The sequence below is a fragment of the Bufo gargarizans genome, chromosome 11 (genome assembly GCF_014858855.1).
Source record: "Bufo gargarizans isolate SCDJY-AF-19 chromosome 11, ASM1485885v1, whole genome shotgun sequence".
In the NCBI taxonomy this organism is placed as follows: domain Eukaryota; kingdom Metazoa; phylum Chordata; class Amphibia; order Anura; family Bufonidae; genus Bufo; species Bufo gargarizans.
Window position 1 is genome coordinate 87,757,068 of NC_058090.1, and position 17,150 is coordinate 87,774,217.

At 46.5% G+C, this 17,150-nt stretch overlaps 1 protein-coding gene across 1 annotated transcript in view; it reads right to left on the reverse strand.

Annotated features, from left to right (window-relative positions):
* CRIP2 (cysteine rich protein 2) overlaps positions 1 to 2,326 on the reverse strand; it is a 61,889-nt gene extending 59,563 nt beyond the window's left edge. The window contains exon 1 of the mRNA XM_044271769.1: positions 2,197 to 2,326. Within this exon, the coding sequence (XP_044127704.1) occupies positions 2,197 to 2,239 (43 nt within the window). The 5' untranslated portion in view covers positions 2,240 to 2,326. The remainder of the gene's footprint in view (positions 1 to 2,196) is intronic.
* Between the last annotated feature and the right edge of the window lie 14,824 nt (positions 2,327 to 17,150).

Sequence of the window (17,150 nt, forward strand, 5' to 3'; positions counted from 1 at the left end):
GCTGCGCCAGCTGCAGTCCCTACGAGCTGCCAACAAGGACTGGTCTGTTACATAGAGAAATAATGCCGGGAGTGAGCGCCTGCTCTGCGGTGTACCCATTTTATTTCGTAGCGTCAGTGTCTACTCCATAACGTGAGCGCATATTCTGCAGTGTGAGTGTCTACTCTGCGGTGTAAGTGCCTACTCCACGGTGTGAGCGCCAAATCCGCAGTGTTAGCACCTACTCCGTGCGGACATATTCTGCAGTGTAAGTGTCTACTCTGCGGCGTAAGTGCCTACTCCATGGTGTGAGCGCCAAATCCGCAGTGTGAGGACCTACTCCGTGCGGACATATTCTGCAGTGTGAGTGTCTACTCTGCGGTGTAAGTGCCTACTCCACGGTGTGAGCGCCAAATCCGCAGTGTTAGCACCTACTCCGTGCGGACATATTCTGCAGTGTAAGTGTCTACTCTGCGGCGTAAGTGCCTACTCCATGGTGTGAGCTCCTACTTCAAAGTGTGAGCACCTATTCTATTTCACAGCGTGAGCGTCTTCTCCGCAGTGTGAGCCCCCACTCCGCAGTGTGAACGCCTACTTCGCGGTGTGAGCACCTATTCCATGAAGTGAGTGCCTACTCTGCTGCAGTGTGAGCGCCTACTCCATGCTGTGACAGCCTATTCCGTGGTGTGAGTCCCTACTCTGTGGTGTGAGCGCCTACTCTGTGGTGTGAACGCCTACTCCGGGGTGCAATCTCCTATTCTGCAGTGTGAGCGCCTACTCCATGCTGTGACAGCCTATTCCGTGGTGTGAGTCCCTACTCTGTGGTGTGAACGCCTACTCCGGGGTGCAATCTCCTATTCTGCAGTGTGAGCGCCTACTCCATGCTGTGAGAGCCTATTCCATGAAGTGAGTGCCTACTCTGCTGCAGTGTGAGCGCCTACTCCATGCTGTGACAGCCTATTCCGTGGTGTGAGTCCCTACTCTGTGGTGTGAGCGCCTACTCTGTGGTGTGAACGCCTACTCCGGGGTGCAATCTCCTATTCTGCAGTGTGAGCGCCTACTCCATGCTGTGAGAGCCTATTCCATGAAGTGAGTGCCTACTCTGCTGCAGTGTGAGCGCCTACTCCATGCTGTGACAGCCTATTCCGTGGTGTGAGTCCCTACTCTGTGGTGTGAGCGCCTACTCTGTGGTGTGAACGCCTACTCCGGGGTGCAATCTCCTATTCTGCAGTGTGAGCGCCTACTCCATGCTGTGAGAGCCTATTCCATGAAGTGAGTGCCTACTCTGCTGCAGTGTGAGCGCCTACCCCATGCTGTGACAGCCTATTCCGTGGTGTGAGTCCCTACTCCATGGTGCAATCTCCTATGTGAGCGTCTACTCCGCGGTCTGAGCGTCTACTCTGTGATGAGTGGCTACTCTGTGGTGTGAGCGCCTACCCCGGGGTGCAATCTCCTATTCTGCAGTGTGAGTGCCTACTCCACGGTGCAATCTCCTATGTGAGCGTCTACTCCGTGGTCTGAGCGCCTACTCCGTGATGAGTGGCTACTCAGCAGTGTGAGTGCCTACTCGCTCACATCCATAGCATTCCATTGGCTCCCGTGGTCCACATATATACGGTACTGGTCGCGCCTGTTTCTGGATAACCCCCATGATGCCGGCGTGGCTTGGGTGCCGCACATAATCTCCCAGTCACACCCAGCTGCCAGGACATGCCCGCCACAACTTCACGACTCCCATAAAAGCGCCCGCTACCTGCAGACTGCCGCCAGACCGTCATTACCACAGCGCGGGGATGTTTTACGAGCAGAACGAAAAACAAAAAAAATGAATTTATAAAATTAACCCTTTGTAAACCTCATGAAATAGAATAATGGCGCCCCGGCGTCCACACCCTCCGACGTGACGTTGGGTCATTTTATTCTTTCACAGTCGCCCCTTATAAATGCACATCGTGTACACTGCCAAGTTATCAGGACTGCCATGGAGACGGATGCCAGGCGCTGCATCCTGCCTGAGGTACCAACCTGTGAGGGAGGCATGAGGCTTATTTACCTCATGGTCTGAGGTAAAAGAGACTGACAGTGGCATCAGCTGTGCCAGCCTGGCACTATGGCAGTGTCACACCCAGCTACCCTGAGAAATCCCCCCTCCTATGTGCCACTAGCAGGTGGCATGCCAGGTGCACACAGCGCAAGAAGACAGAAATGGCGCCTTACCGAAGTACACGGTCTTGTCACACTTCGGGCACTTGGATGCCATGCTGGAGAGCGTCCTTTGTGGCACAGGCTCCGGCTGCTGAGCTGTATTGCTGCTGCTGCTGCCAGTCTCCCACGTTCTGGGCACAGACGTCAGCCCCTCAGTCACTCCCCGCAGCCCCGGCCTCTCCTATTAGCAGGAGGCGCCCCGCCCGCCATTATCTCTCCTCAGCTCCCGGCTACTGTCTGTCACCGTGCCATCTCCGGGCTCAGTCCAGACGCTGGGGCACCAAATCATACAAAATATGTAATAATAGGGCATAAAATAATAAAAAATATATAAGAATTATATCTGCGTTCTTGGTGTGGAAAACCATGAGAATGTGAGCTCATATTGCTGGGCTGTCAGGAGTTCAGACATGTAGGTTTTTACTGGCGTTTTCTTGAAGGTTTGTTGATTTTGTGGCATTTTTGGCAGATTTTCTTTTAAAATATCTATGGGAAAAGCTCGCTTTTTTGCTACTGACGTTTTCATTAATTTAGTTTTAATATAATTTTTTGGGTCTCTGGCATTTTACCACCACAAAAAATAAAAACGCTTGTATTTTTCATTCCATATGGCATGGGGTTTTTATGGCTTTAAGGCCTCGTGCACACAACTGTGCTGTTTTTTGCGGACCACGGAACGGGCGGCCCATTGTAGACATGCCTATTCTTGTCCGCAAAACGGACAAGAATAGGACATGCTATATTTTTTTTGCAGGGACTCGCAACGGATGCGGACAACACACGGAGTGCTGTCCGCATCTTTTGCGGCCCCAATGAAGCGAAAGGGTCGCACCCGAGCCGCAAAAACTGCGGCTCGGATGCGGACCCGAAAAACGGTCGTGTGCATGAGGCCTTAGTGGATTTTTCTAAACAGCTGTGTGAACACTGCTGTTTTCTGGCATTTTTTTTACCTTGTGGATTACGCATAGTTTTTCCGTGCGGATTCTCGTGTGGAAAAACCACAGCGTATTACAGTGGACACTTTGGTTTTTTTTTTCCGTGCAGATATTGACCTGCCGTGTCAATTCTTTTTGCGGATTTCACCCGTTGCAATACAATGGGGCAGATCCGCAACAGAATCCGTAAGTTACGCCTGCAGATATTGATGCGGAAACGTGCGGAAATCTGCGCGGAGATCTGTGTGGAATTTCTGCTTGTAAGGCTGGGTTCACATCACGGTTTTCCCATCCGTTTAACATATACAAAAAACGTATCCGTTAAACAGATGCCTCAGACTGATGCCATACAGTGGCCTCCATCACCATAGAGTCCCATTATTTTAAAAAAAGTATACGTTTTTTATTTTACTAGACTCTGCAGGATAGAAGAACGTAGTGTGCTACGTTTTTTGTATCCTTTTTCTTCCAAATGGAGGCATAAAACGTCATGTGAACCCTCTCTAAACCAGCACCCGTGTGCAGGTACCCTAAAGGCGCAGATTCAGTGCTGAGAACCGGGACAAATCTGCGCTGAAACCTCCTCCCATTGTTTTCTGCACTGTAGCTCCTGCGGCCGAGGATTTCTGTTGCGCGGTTTTCCAGACCGCCAAGAATGGGCGGCACTGACCCCCCTCAAAACCGCAGCCTGGAGCTAAACCGAGAGGGGTCAGCACAATACAAAATGAAAACCCACAGCAGAAACCGCGGCGGCGGTGTCGACAAAATCTCTCATGTGAATCTACTGTAAGGGACCTGCATATGGCGGTATAGTATATGCGGATTTTCTGTGCGGTTTTTGCTGCGTTTCTGCAACAAATCTGCAATCACTTTCCACATGCGTTAGGGATTTTGATGCGGATTTGCTCCAAACCTCAACCTGCGTGCTTCAAAGGATGAAATCTTTGGGGCAGTTCACACAGAGTTTTTTTTGGTGCTGATTTCTGCCTAAAAAATAAACTCCCCAAAAAATAAAAAATAAATTCATTCATTTTAAAAGGAAGCAGGATTTGCTTATTTTCCACGTGGCATGGCGATTTTGGGGCAGAGTCCGTCCTGAATATCCCATTGAAATGAACGGAAAGCATAAAAAAGCAACTCCACTTAAGTCCATGCACGTTTTTTCAGCACACGCCAAAAATCTAGAGCTGAGGATGCAGCTCTGTTGGTTAAAAAAAATGACATAAAAATTAAAAAAAATCATCATAAACTGCATGAAAAAATGCGCTGGGTTTTCAGCGCATTTTCAAAATCCAGTCATGCCAACATTCCCTAAGAATCCGCACAAGCAACTGAAATGCTGCGGAATTCAAAATCCACACCGCAGGAAAATAAACTGCGTACGTGAGATTAGGAAAAAAAACCCTGACACATTGTTTCTTGAAGTCCCCCTTTTTTTAGCACATGTGTCTTTTTATGTCTCGGAGGTGGAGCTGATGTACATGTCTGGATTTTAGCACCCTTTCAATAAAGCATCTATACGTTGTTTGGAAGCTGGGTTCCCTTCTTCATTTATATTTCACGCCACCTCTCAGGATCGCTTCTGATTGGCTGGCTGGGCAGGTGGGCGGGCGCAGCGGCAAATTTGAATTGCCGGAGCTCCTCTCCCCGCTCATACACGTCCGTGAAGCCGGGAGAGAGAGGAGCTCGGCTACTGTGTGAGTTGTTTTAGGCCATCAGGCACAAATCATGCGTATTTGGGTGAGGTAGGGATAGTGAGGGAGAGTTAGGGGGGACAAAAAAGAAATTTTATTGTGTTGTAGCACCGAATCGGGTGTCTGGGGTCCACAGCACTCAGCTGTGTGACCCTTGAACCCCCTAGGGGTGCTGCAGCTTGCCCCCACACACACATTTTTGGGGGCGCAAGTGTTTTTTTTTTTTTTGCATGCACTGACTGTGGCCGACACTCTTAGTGTCCGCATCGCCCACTCCACTGCTGATCAGCTTCGTACCGCTGATCAGCGCGTTTGAATCTTTTTAATTTTTTTTACACTTTTTGGGATTTTCTAATTTTTTTTATTAGTTTTTATTTTTCTGTTAGGTGTAGGGCATAGTACGCAAATACCCGTCCCCCACACACACTGAATAAAGTTTTCCACGCACACACACACACACACACACACTCCCCTATGGCCCGCCGGACGTTCTCGGCCGAGGAGGCATAAGCCCTGCTTGCCTCCGAATCCGAGAGTCCCAGTGAGGATGACCCCACTTTCCTCTTGTCATCCGCGTCCTCCTCCTCATCTAGCGATAATGATGAGCCCCCAAGGCGGCGGAGCAAGGGGCCCGCCATGCCAGTGACCCTGTGGCCCACACGAGTACGAACAGCTCTGGGGCTCGTACTAGTTTTCCGGCCCACCAGTTAAGTCCACCGGAGCCCCCTGCTGGTGAATTTGTCTGGTATACCCCAGAGCATTTTGAGCCCATGATTCCTGATTTTGTTGGCCAAGCAGGAATCCAGATTCCCACAGTCAGCTTCACTGAATACGAATATTTTACTCTTTTTTTCAGAGACCAATTTGTAAATCTAATGGTGGAGCAAACAAACCTGTATGCCCAACAGTTCGGGCTTCTTTTTGGCTAGACTCCGGTCAGTGCAGCCGAGATGAGGACGTTTTGGGGCCCCGTGCTGCACATGGGCCTAGTAAAAAAAAAACAGTGTCAGGCATTACTGGAGTGGGGACGTCCTCTACCAGACCCCACTCTACTGTATGGCCATGACACGCTCCCGTTTTGAGGCCATCCGGAAATGCCTGCATTATACAGATAATGCAGCATGTCCCCCCCCCCTTCCTTCTAGGTGATCCCGCCTATGACCGCCTGTACAAAATCAGGCCGGTCAATGATAACTTCGGGGCCAAATTTTTGGAGGCCTATGTACCTGGAAGGGAGGTCGCGGTTGATGAGTCTCTCATTGCTTTCAAGGGGAGACTAATTTTCCGCCAGTATGTGCCCAGTATGTTCCCTCTAAGCGGGCGAGGTATGGCGTGAAGCTGTACAAACTTTGTGAGAGTACCTCAGGGTACACTTACAAGTTTTGTGTGTACGAGGGGCGAGATTCCCATATTCAACCCCCAGAATGTCCCCCCACTCTGGGTGATAGCGGGAAACTTGTGTGGGACCTTATGCACCCACTGCTAGATAAGGGTTACCACCTGTACGTGGATAACTTTTATACCAGTATCCCCTTGTTCCAGTCCCTTTGCCGCCAGATCCACGTCCGCTTGTGGGACCATGCGGAAAAATCAACGCGGCCTCCCTGCCCACACCCTCCAGGTACCTATACCCAGGGGTGCGACCCGTGCCCTTACCAGTGGAAACCTGTTGCTGGTCAGATATAAGGACAAGAGGGATGTCCTTATGCTGTCCACAATTCATGGTAACGGCATCACCCCTGTCCCTGTGCGAGGTACCGCGGCAACGGTCCTCAAGCCCGATTGTATCGTCGACTACAATCGGTATATGGGAGGAGTTGATCTCTCTTATAAAGTCCTCAAGCCATATAATGCCATGTGCAAAACCCGGGCATGGTACAAAAAAGTTCAGGCCGGAGTACCTCGGGAACTGGAGGCGCCCGGATCGTCCCTGGCCAACACTTTCCAGGTGTGGTCCCCCATACTGGAAAGAAGGGACGAACCCCCAAAAAGTGCAGAGTGTGTCACAGGAGGGGGATACGGAAGGACACCACCACTCAATGTGACACGTGCCCCGATCATCCGGGCCTCTGCATTGACGATTTCTTCAGGGAGTACCACACTTTCATGGAGTACTAAATTTATAATCCCCTTCCCCAATTTTAATTCCATTTAGCCACTGACAATCGAAAAAAAACTATGGTTCTTAAACCTGAGACACTAAAACAAAACAAAAATTTGAAAAATATTATTTTGTAAAACTAAAATAAGTAGACATATTAGGTATCGCTGCATCTGTAAGAATCTGCTCTATAAAAATACCCCATGACCTAACCCCTCAGATGAACACGGTCAAAAAAATAAAATAAAAACAATACAAAAACAGCTATTTTTTGTCCAATTTTCCATTTTAATCTGTTTTTTCCAGTAACAAAGCAAGGGCAACAGCCAAACAAAACTTAATATTTATTACCCTGATTCTGCAGTTTACAGAAACACCCCATATGTGGTCGTAAACTGCTGTGTGACCAAACGGCAGGGCGCAGAAGGAAAGGAACGCCGTATGGTTTCAGGAAGGCAGATATTGATGGCCTTTTTTTTGGCACAGTGTCCCATTTGAAGCCCCCCTGATGCACCCCTAGAGTAGAAACTCCATAAAAGTGACCCCATCTAAGAAACTACACCCCTCAAGGTATTCAAAACTGATTTTACAAACTTTATTAACCCTTTAGATGTTCCTCAACAGTTTATGGCAAATGGAGATGGAATTTCAGAATTTCTATTTTTGGTAACCTTGCCTCACAAAAATGTAATATAGATAAACCAAAAATCATATGTACCCTAAAAATAGTCCCAACAAAACTGCCACCTTATCCCGTAGTTTCCAAAATGGGGTCACTTTTTTGGAGTTTCTACTCTAGGGGTGCATCAGGGGGGCTTCAAATGGGACATGGTGTAAATAAACCAGTCCAGCAAAATCTGCCTTCCAAAAACCACACGGCGCACCTTTCCCTCTACGCCCTGCCGTGTGCCCGTACAGTAGTTTACGACCACATATGGGGTGTTTCTGCAAACTACAGAATCAGGGCAATAAATATTAAGTTTTGTTTGGCCGTTAACCCTTGCTTTGTTACTGGAAAAAATGGATTAAAATGTAAAATTTGCCCAAAAATTGAAATTCTGAAATGTTATCTCCATTTGCCATTAACTCTTCTGGAACACCTAAAGGGTTAACGACATTTGTAAAATCAGTTTTGAATACCTTGAGGGGTGTAGTTTCTAGAATGGGGTCATTTTTCTGTGGTTTATATTATGTAAGCCTCACAAAGTGACTTCAGACCTGAACTGGTCCTTAAAAAGTGGGTTTTTGAAAAAGTCGGAAAAATTTCAAGATTTGCTTCTAAACTTCTAAGCCTTGTAACATCCCCAAAAAATTAAATTGCATTCCCAAAATGATCCAAACATGATGTAGACATATGGGGAATGTAAAGTAATAACTATTTTTGGAGGTATTACTATGTATTATAGAAGTAGAGAAATTAAAACTTGGAAATTTGAAAAAAAAATCCACATTTTTGGTAAATTTGGTATTTTTTTATAAATAAAAAAATAATAATTTTTTACTCCATTTTACCAGTGTCATCTAGTACAATATGTGACGAAAAAACGATCTCAGAATGGCCTGGATAAGTCAAAGCGTTTTAAAGTCATCACCACATAAAGTGACACTGGTCAGATTTGCAAAAAATGGCCTGGTTCTTAAGGTCAAAATGAGCCCGGTCCATAAGGGGTTAACCCCTCAGGTGCTGCGATCAACACTGATCGCGGCAACTGTATGGTAAGGCAGAGATATGCGGCTCCCTCTGCCTTCTGATCGGAGACCCCACAGTGAGATTGCGGGGCTCCGATCAGATACCATGGCAGCCTGGACACTTGTGATGCCTTCCAGGCCTGCCATGGTAAGGAATTCAAAAGATCCAAGGTTCTAGCCCCCTTAGGTCTCGTTCACACGAACGTGTGAAGCCCGTGCCCGTGCTGTGGACCACAAATTGCGGTCCGCAATGCATGGGCACCGTCCGTGGGGCAGCCGCATGGGGATCGTGGACCCATTCACTTGAATGGGTCCGCGATCCCTCCATTCCGCAAAAAGATAGCGCATGTTCTATCGTTTTGCGGAGCAGAGGAACGGAACCCCAGGAAGCACTCCGTAGTGTTCCGTTCTGTGCTTCCATTCTGCATCTCTGGATTTGCGGACCCATTGAAGTGAATGGGTCCGCATCCGTGATGCGGAATGCACACGGAACGGTGCCCATGTATTGCGGATCCGCAAATGCGGTCCACAATACGGCAGCGGGCAGCACACGTTCGTGTAAACGAGCCCTCAGGGGGATAATAGTTATTGAATAAAAAATAAAAAAGTTTATATCACCCCATTTCCCTATTTTACATATAAAAATATATTAACAATAAAAATATAAAAACATATCAGGAATCACCGCATCCGAAAATGTCTGAACTATTAAAATATATTTTTTTAATTCCTGTGCGGTGAACGCTGTAATGGAAAAACACATGATTCGCTATTTTTTTTGTCATCTTTCCCCCCAAAAAATTGAATAACAGTGATCAAAAAGTTGTATGTACCACAAAAATGGTACCAATAAAAACTACAAAAACAAGCCCTCTGTGGATGGAAATATAGAAAGTTATGGCTGTCAGAAAATGGCGATGCAAAGAAAATGTTTTTATTTTCTTAAAAGTAGCAAAACAAAAAAAAAACTATACAAGTTTGGTATCGCTATATTCGTATTGATCCGCAAAATAAGGACATCAGTCAGGTCATTTTTAGCGCACAGTGATGTCAAAACACCAAAAACCTTGGCGGAATTGTGGGTTTTTTTTTTCAATTTAACCCCCAAAAGATTTTATTTTACCATTTTCTAATAACAGAAATGGTAAATTAAATGGTGCCCTTAAAAAATACAACTTATCTCGCATAAAATAAGCCCTCATATGGCTATATGAATGGGAAATTAAAAAGTTATGGCTATTGGAACGTGAGGAGGCAAAAAACGAAAATGCAAAACCAAAAATGGACCTGGTACTTTATTGCGCTTTGTATTTTCCAGACAAAAAAAAACTGCGCTTAATATGCAATAGGAAAAGAGATCAAAATTTCAGAAAAACACACCAGAAGCTTTGACATGCTGTGTTTCAAAAAAAAAAAGGTCCAAAAAACACCACCTAAATAACAAAAACACCAACAGCGTGTTCCTGCGTTTCATATGTCCCATTAACCTATAGCTAACAATAGGAGCTGTTGTTTTTAATTCTAAAAGTAGCTACAAAAAAAACACAGGTAAAACTAAAAATACACAAAATGTCACTAAAAACCTGTGGGGGTCATTTACAAAGACCGACATTGTACGGGCAGCCCGATTCAGGTTTCTGCCGCGCAGCACAGTTGAAAGCAAACAGGAGATTGTGCTCACTAAGGCTAGGGCTACAAGGCAATCTTGGGCATGACGGGTGTCTTGTGACCAGTGTAGCAGGACATCCATATAAATGAGTGAGGTCTCCGTGTGACTTGCATTTTTTCCGCTAGATTTTTTGAGATTCTGGGGTCGTGGCAGACATATTAGTTATGGATGTCCTGGTACACGGTGCTCCTTGGACAAGTGACACCTGTCGCGACCAAGATTTCCTTGTAGCCCTAGCCTTACTCTCTCCCTCTTTCACTAATATCTCTAACCATGTACCGTTAGGTCCATATATATTTGGACATTGACACAAATTTAGTTTTTATTACCTGTTTACTAAAACATATTCAAGTTATAGTTATATAATGGACATGGACATAAAGTCCAGACTTTTAGCTTTCATTTGAGGGTATCCACATTAAAATTGGATGAAGGGTTTAGGAGTTTCAGCTCCTTTACATGTGGCACCCTGTTTCTAAAGGGACCAAAAGTAATTGGACAATTGACTCAAAGGCTATTTCATGGGCAGGTGCGGGCAATTCCTTCATTATGTCATTCTCAATTAAGCTCATAAAAGGTCTGGAGTTGATTTGAGCTGTGGTGCTTTTCATTTTGAAGATTTTGCTGAGAAGTAAACTAGGGCTGCAGCTAACGATTATTTGAATAATCGATTAGTTGCCGATTAATTTCTACGATTAATCGATTAATCGGGAAAAACGACAAAATTACAAAACAGAGAGGTTTATATGATCTTACTTGAAAAATTATGTTCAAAGGCCATATTAAAACAAATTGTGGACGACACTATTATGGGGGATCTGTGGACGACACTATTATGGGGGATCTGTGGGCGACACTATTATGGGGGATCTGTGGACGACACTATTATGGGGGATCTGTGGACGACACTATTATGGGGGATCTGTGGACGACACTATTATGGGGGATCTGTGGACGACACTATTATGGGGGATCTGTGGACGACACTATTATGGGGGATCTGTGGACGACACTATTATGGGGGATCTGTGGACGACACTATTATGGGGGATCTGTGGACGACACTATTATGGGGGATCTGTGGACGACACTATTATGGGGGATCTGTGGACGACACTATTATGGGGGATCTGTGGACGACACTATTATGGGGGATCTGTGGACGACACTATTATGGGGGATCTGTGGACGACACTATTATGGGGGATCTGTGGACGACACTATTATGGGGGATCTGTGGACGACACTATTATGGGGGATCTGTGGACGACACTATTATAAGGGATCTGTGGACGACACTATTATGGGGGATCTGTGGACGACACTATTATGGGGGATCTGTGGACGACACTATTATGGGGGATCTGTGGACGACACTATTATGGGGGATCTGTGGACGACACTATTATGGGGGATCTGTGGACGACACTATTATGGGGGATCTGTGGACGACACTATTATGGGGGATCTGTGGACGACACTATTATGGGGGATCTGTGGACGACACTATTATGGGGGATCTGTGGACGACACTTATGGGGGATCTGTGGACGACACTTATGGGGGATCTGTGGACGACACTTATGGGGGATCTGTGGACGACACTATTATGGGGGATCTGTGGACGGCGTAGTTATGGAGAGGGGGATCTGTGGACGGCGTAGTTATGGAGAGGGGGATATGTGCACTGTTATGGGCATAACAGTGCACAGATCCCCCTTCCCATAGCAGTGCCATACACAGACCCCCCCTCCTCCCCATAGCAGTGCTATACACAGACCCCCCTCCCCATAGCAGTGCCATAGACAGATCCTCCCCCCTCCCCATAGCAGTGCTATACACAGACCCCCCTTCCCATAGCAGTGCCATAGACAGATCCCCCCTCCACCCTCCCCCCTAACAGCCCCGGCCCCGATGCTTGCATCTTTATTTTACCTTTTTACAATGACGCTCCCGCTCCTGTAACAGCCAGGCAGAGCGGACGGCGGCGTAACGTCACTCAATCACGTGACGCGCCCGCTCCGCCCACTTCATGAATGAAGGAGGCGGAGCAGGCGTGTCACGTGAGTGAGTGATGTTACGCCGCCGTCCGCTCTGCCTGGCTGTTACAGGAGCGGGAGCGTCATTGTAAAAAGGTAAAATAAAGATGCAGCGACCGCCCGCCCGAATAGCAACGAATCGGCGATTATTCGATAACTGGATTCGTCGACAACGAATCCAGTTATCGAATATAATCGATTACATCGATTAATCGTTGCAGCCCTAAAGTAAACATGTGGTCAAAACAGCTCTCCATGCAGGTGAAACAAGCCACCCTTCATCTGCAAAAACAGGGAAAAAAACATTTGAGAAATTGCTACACTATTAGGAGTGGCAAAATCTACAGTTTGGTACATCCTGAGAAAGAAAGCACCGGTGACCTCAACAATGCAAAAAGACCTGGACGCCCACGGCAGACAACAGTGGTGGATGATGGCAGAATAATTACCATGGTGAAGAGAAACCCCTTCACAACAGCCGATCAAGTGAACCACACTCTCCAGGATATAGGCGCATCAATATCCAAATCTACCATAAAGAGAGGACTGCATGAAAGTAACTACAGAGGGTTCACTGCACGGTGCAAGCCACTCATAAGCCTCAAGAATAAGAAGGCTAGATTGGACTTTGCTAAAAAAAAAACATCTTAAAAAACCATCTGTGGACAGATGAAACCAAGATCAACCTTTACCAGAATGATGGAAAGAATAAAGTATGGTGAAGGCATGGTACAGCTCATGATCCAAAGCATACCGCATCATCTGTAGAGCACGGCGGAGGAAGTGTGATGGCTTGGGCATGCATGGCTGCCAGTGGCCCCGGGGCCCTAGTGTTTATTGATGAGGTGACACAGGACAGAAGCAGCCGGATGAATTCTGGGGTATTCAGAGACATACTGTGCGCTCAGATCCAGCCAAACTGATTAGTCGGCGTTTCATAATGCAGATGGACAATGACCCAAAACATAAAGCCAAAGCCACCCAGGAGTTTATTAAAGCAAAGAAGTGGAATATTCTTGAATGGCCGAGTCAGTCGCCGGATCTGAACCCAATAGAGCATTTCACTTCAGACAGAAAGGCCCACAAACAAACACCAACTGAAAACCGCTGCAGTAAAGACCTGGCCGAGCATTAAGAAGGAGGAAACGCAACGTCTGGTGATGTCCATGAGTTCAGGACTTCAGGCAGTCATTGCCAACAAAGGGTTTTCAACCAAGTATTAGAAATTAACATTTTATTTACAATTATTTAATTTGTCCAATTACTTTTGAGCCCCTGAAATGAAGGGATTGACGTCACCACAGGTCCTGTTCCTGCAAAGAATGCTCACCACAGGTCCTGTTCCTGCAATGAATGCTCACCACAGGTCCTGTTCCTGCAATGAATGCTCACCACAGGTCCTGTTCCTGCAATGAATGCTCACAACAGGTCCTGTTCCTGCAATGAATGCTCACCACAGGTCCTGTTCCTGCAATGAATGCGCACCACAGGTCCTGTTCCTGCAATGAATGCTCACCACAGGTCCTGTTCAGCAAAGGAGACAGAAGAGATGCCGGGCTACGCGAGCAAGTGGACTAAGGCGAGTTAAATTATTTTTAATGCTTTAGTTCCTCACATTTTTATGCAATCATTTTGTTCAACCCACTGAAAGTCTGAACTTCAACTGCATCTGAATTTTTTTTTTGAAAATCCATTGTGGTAACAAAAATATTGTCCAAATATATATATATATAGACCTAACTGTATCCCTGTTAACTCGTAATGATGCCATTTGTTCTCACGCCCTAAGTGCATAAGCTGATATATATCCACATGAAATTTCATGCGCCCGGCTTTCGAAATTCTCTAAATCCCTCTGCAATATTATCCTCTTCTGTTTCAATGACCCTGCACGTTGGCGATTATGCTGCTTCAGGGTGTCCCACAATAGGAACACTACAACGCTTTTCTCTAGCTCTCGAATGAACCGCCCGAGGGTAAGAACAATCTGCGCCCGCTAAATGTTGTCTTTCTAGATTAAAATGCTGCGCCCGCTAAATGTTGTCTTTCTAGATTAAAATGCTTCTAAAATTATCATATGCGTTTGCCGAGGTGAAGAAGTCAAGCCCACAAGGAAGCGCCTAAAATGCCTTTCTGAGTCCTACAAAGATAGCCTTACTTTTCTTTTTTTCTCATTTGTACTCATTTTGTTAAATTTTGCGTAATGAGTATTACGGAGCGTTTACATGATTTTATAACGTGGATCCACAAAAAATACGGATGATATCCGTGTGATGTCCACATTTTGCAGATGCATTGTAACAATGCCTATACTGATTATACCATAACCAACTCGTTTCTCGATCTTAACCCCCCGGCTCTGCTCGAGCTCTAAGAAGGGAACCTAAGGCCCCTTTCACACGGGCGAGTATTCCGCGCGGTTGCTAGGAGACGATCGGGATGGAGACCCAATCATTATTATCTTCCCTTATAGCATGGTTATAAGGGAAAATAATAGCATTCTGAATACAGTAGTACAATAGCGCTGGAGGGGTTAAAAATAAAATAATTTTTTAACTCACCTTAATCCACTTGATCGCGCTTCCCAGCATCTCGTCTGTCTCCTTTGCTGAACAGGTGGTGACCTGTGGTGACGTCACTCCGGTCATCACATGATCCATCACATGATCTTTTACCATGGTGATGGATCATGTGATGACCGGAGTGACATCACCACAGGTCCTGTTCCTGCAATGAATGCTCACCACAGGTCCTGTTCAGCAAAGGAGACAGAAGAGATGCCGGGCTACGCGATCAAGAGGAGAAGGTGAATTAAATTATTTTTTTATTTTTTTTAACCCCTCCAGCGCTATTTTACTATGCATTCTGTATTCCGAATACTATTATTTCCCCTTATAACCATGTTATAAGGGAAAACAATACAATCTACAGAACACCGATCCCAAGCCCGAACTTCTGTGAAGAAGTTCGGGTTTGGGTACCAAACATGCACGATTTTTCTCACGCGAGTGCAAAACGCATTACAATGTTTTGCCTCTCGCGCGGAAAAATTGCGGGTGTTCCCGCAACGCACCCGCACATTTTCCCGCAACGCCCGTGTGAAAGAGGCCTAACAGTTTTGCCCAAGCAAAACTGGGGCAGAAGGGTGAAGGGCTGCTTTAACCCTTAATATCTCAGGCTCTGTAGCAGCTAGAGATGTGAGCCTGATCTAATGATTGCTACTAGGTAGCTACTATAAACGGTGATATAGCTGTTAGAAATGTGTCCCAGTGGGAGCTGCATAAACCTGTAGCTCTCACTCCCGTCATGTGAGTATAGTACAATAGACCTGCGATCAGTGCATCATAAATCACTACAATGCAGACCGTTCGGGTCAGATAAGGATGCTGTCGGTCTGAATGATGCGGCTTATACATGGCTTATACGTGTTTCCGGGACCGCACACGGTCGTGTCCATGCGGCCTTATTTTGGGACATTTGACACAAATAAGTGACCCAGCATTTTCATCATGAACAACCTGACCTCTAAATAGAGATGAATAAATCAATTTGTAAGAATCGATTCATCTCATCAAACAGCGTTCTGCCGCTGCGACGGGGTGTCCCTGAAGCTGAGGATACTCACCCAGCCGCTTGATTGACCTGACATCTCAGCCAGCCCTGACAATCTCACACCAGCGGTAGCGTCACAAGTGTAGAGGCTCTGGTTCCACTGGAGGTGGTGTACCGCCACCATAAAGCGTAGTGGCACAGTGGCTGCTCCAATAGAAGGATCAGAGGCTCTGCGTTTGCGCCATTTCTCGGAGCAGCCGAAGTGACGGAAGGAGCATCCTCAGCTTCCCGATTACAGGTGCAGAACCCTGATTGAGGAGATGGCCTGTTCTGGCATGAAACCTGCCTGGCCATGAGTAACCAGAGACAGGATAACACATATCAAACACATTGCTGCCCTACACTATATGGCCAAAAAAGTATGTGGACCCCTGACCACCACACCTATATGAGCTTGCTAGACATCCGTCCGCTCATCTGGGAAGGCTTTCAACAAGAGTTTGTCTTTGGGAATCCATTTACAAGTTTATTTGTGAGGTCGGGCACTGATTTTGGATTAGAAAATCTATCAGTCGGTGCTCCAGTTCTTTCTAAAGGTGTCTGACGGGGTTGAGGTCAGGACTGTGTGAGAACAGTCCTAAAGGAACAGGGAACTTCTCAAAAAGTTGGAAGCAAGCAAGTGTCCGAAATGTCTTTGTAACCCATACCATTATCCCTAAGCATTCCTGTAGGTAGCGTCCTTCCATGCAGGGATGGACTGGAAATAGACCCTACAAGGAAATTTCCCGGTGGGCCGATACCCAGGGAACCGCCATAGCCCCCTCATGGCTGTCAGCAGTAATAATGTAGGAACATCAGGCACTTATGTACCTGGCCATTGGCCGCAGGTGCCCTCCTGAATTCATCTGTATTGCTGTACTGTGGCGCGGGCGGCAGTACCTTGTGCCACACTATGGTTTTTGGTTCCGCTGGGGCGGTAATGTGTTCTGCACTATAGTATTGCTGGCCCCGCCTACTTCTATTGTCCCTGCCGACTTGTGTTGCCCAGTCTTCTGTCAGTTTGGACCCGTCTACAACATGTTTTTTTTTTTCCAGGGCCACTTTAAGGTCCCACTCCGCCCCTGCTTCCACGTTCACAGGACACATCTAGCAGACCAGAAATATCTTGAAATTTCACGTGGCAAGGGTGGCATCCTATGACAGTGCTACATTTAAAGTCAATGAGCTCTTCAGTAAGACCACCAATGATTGTCCACGTTGACATGGCTGTGTGCTTGATTGGATGCA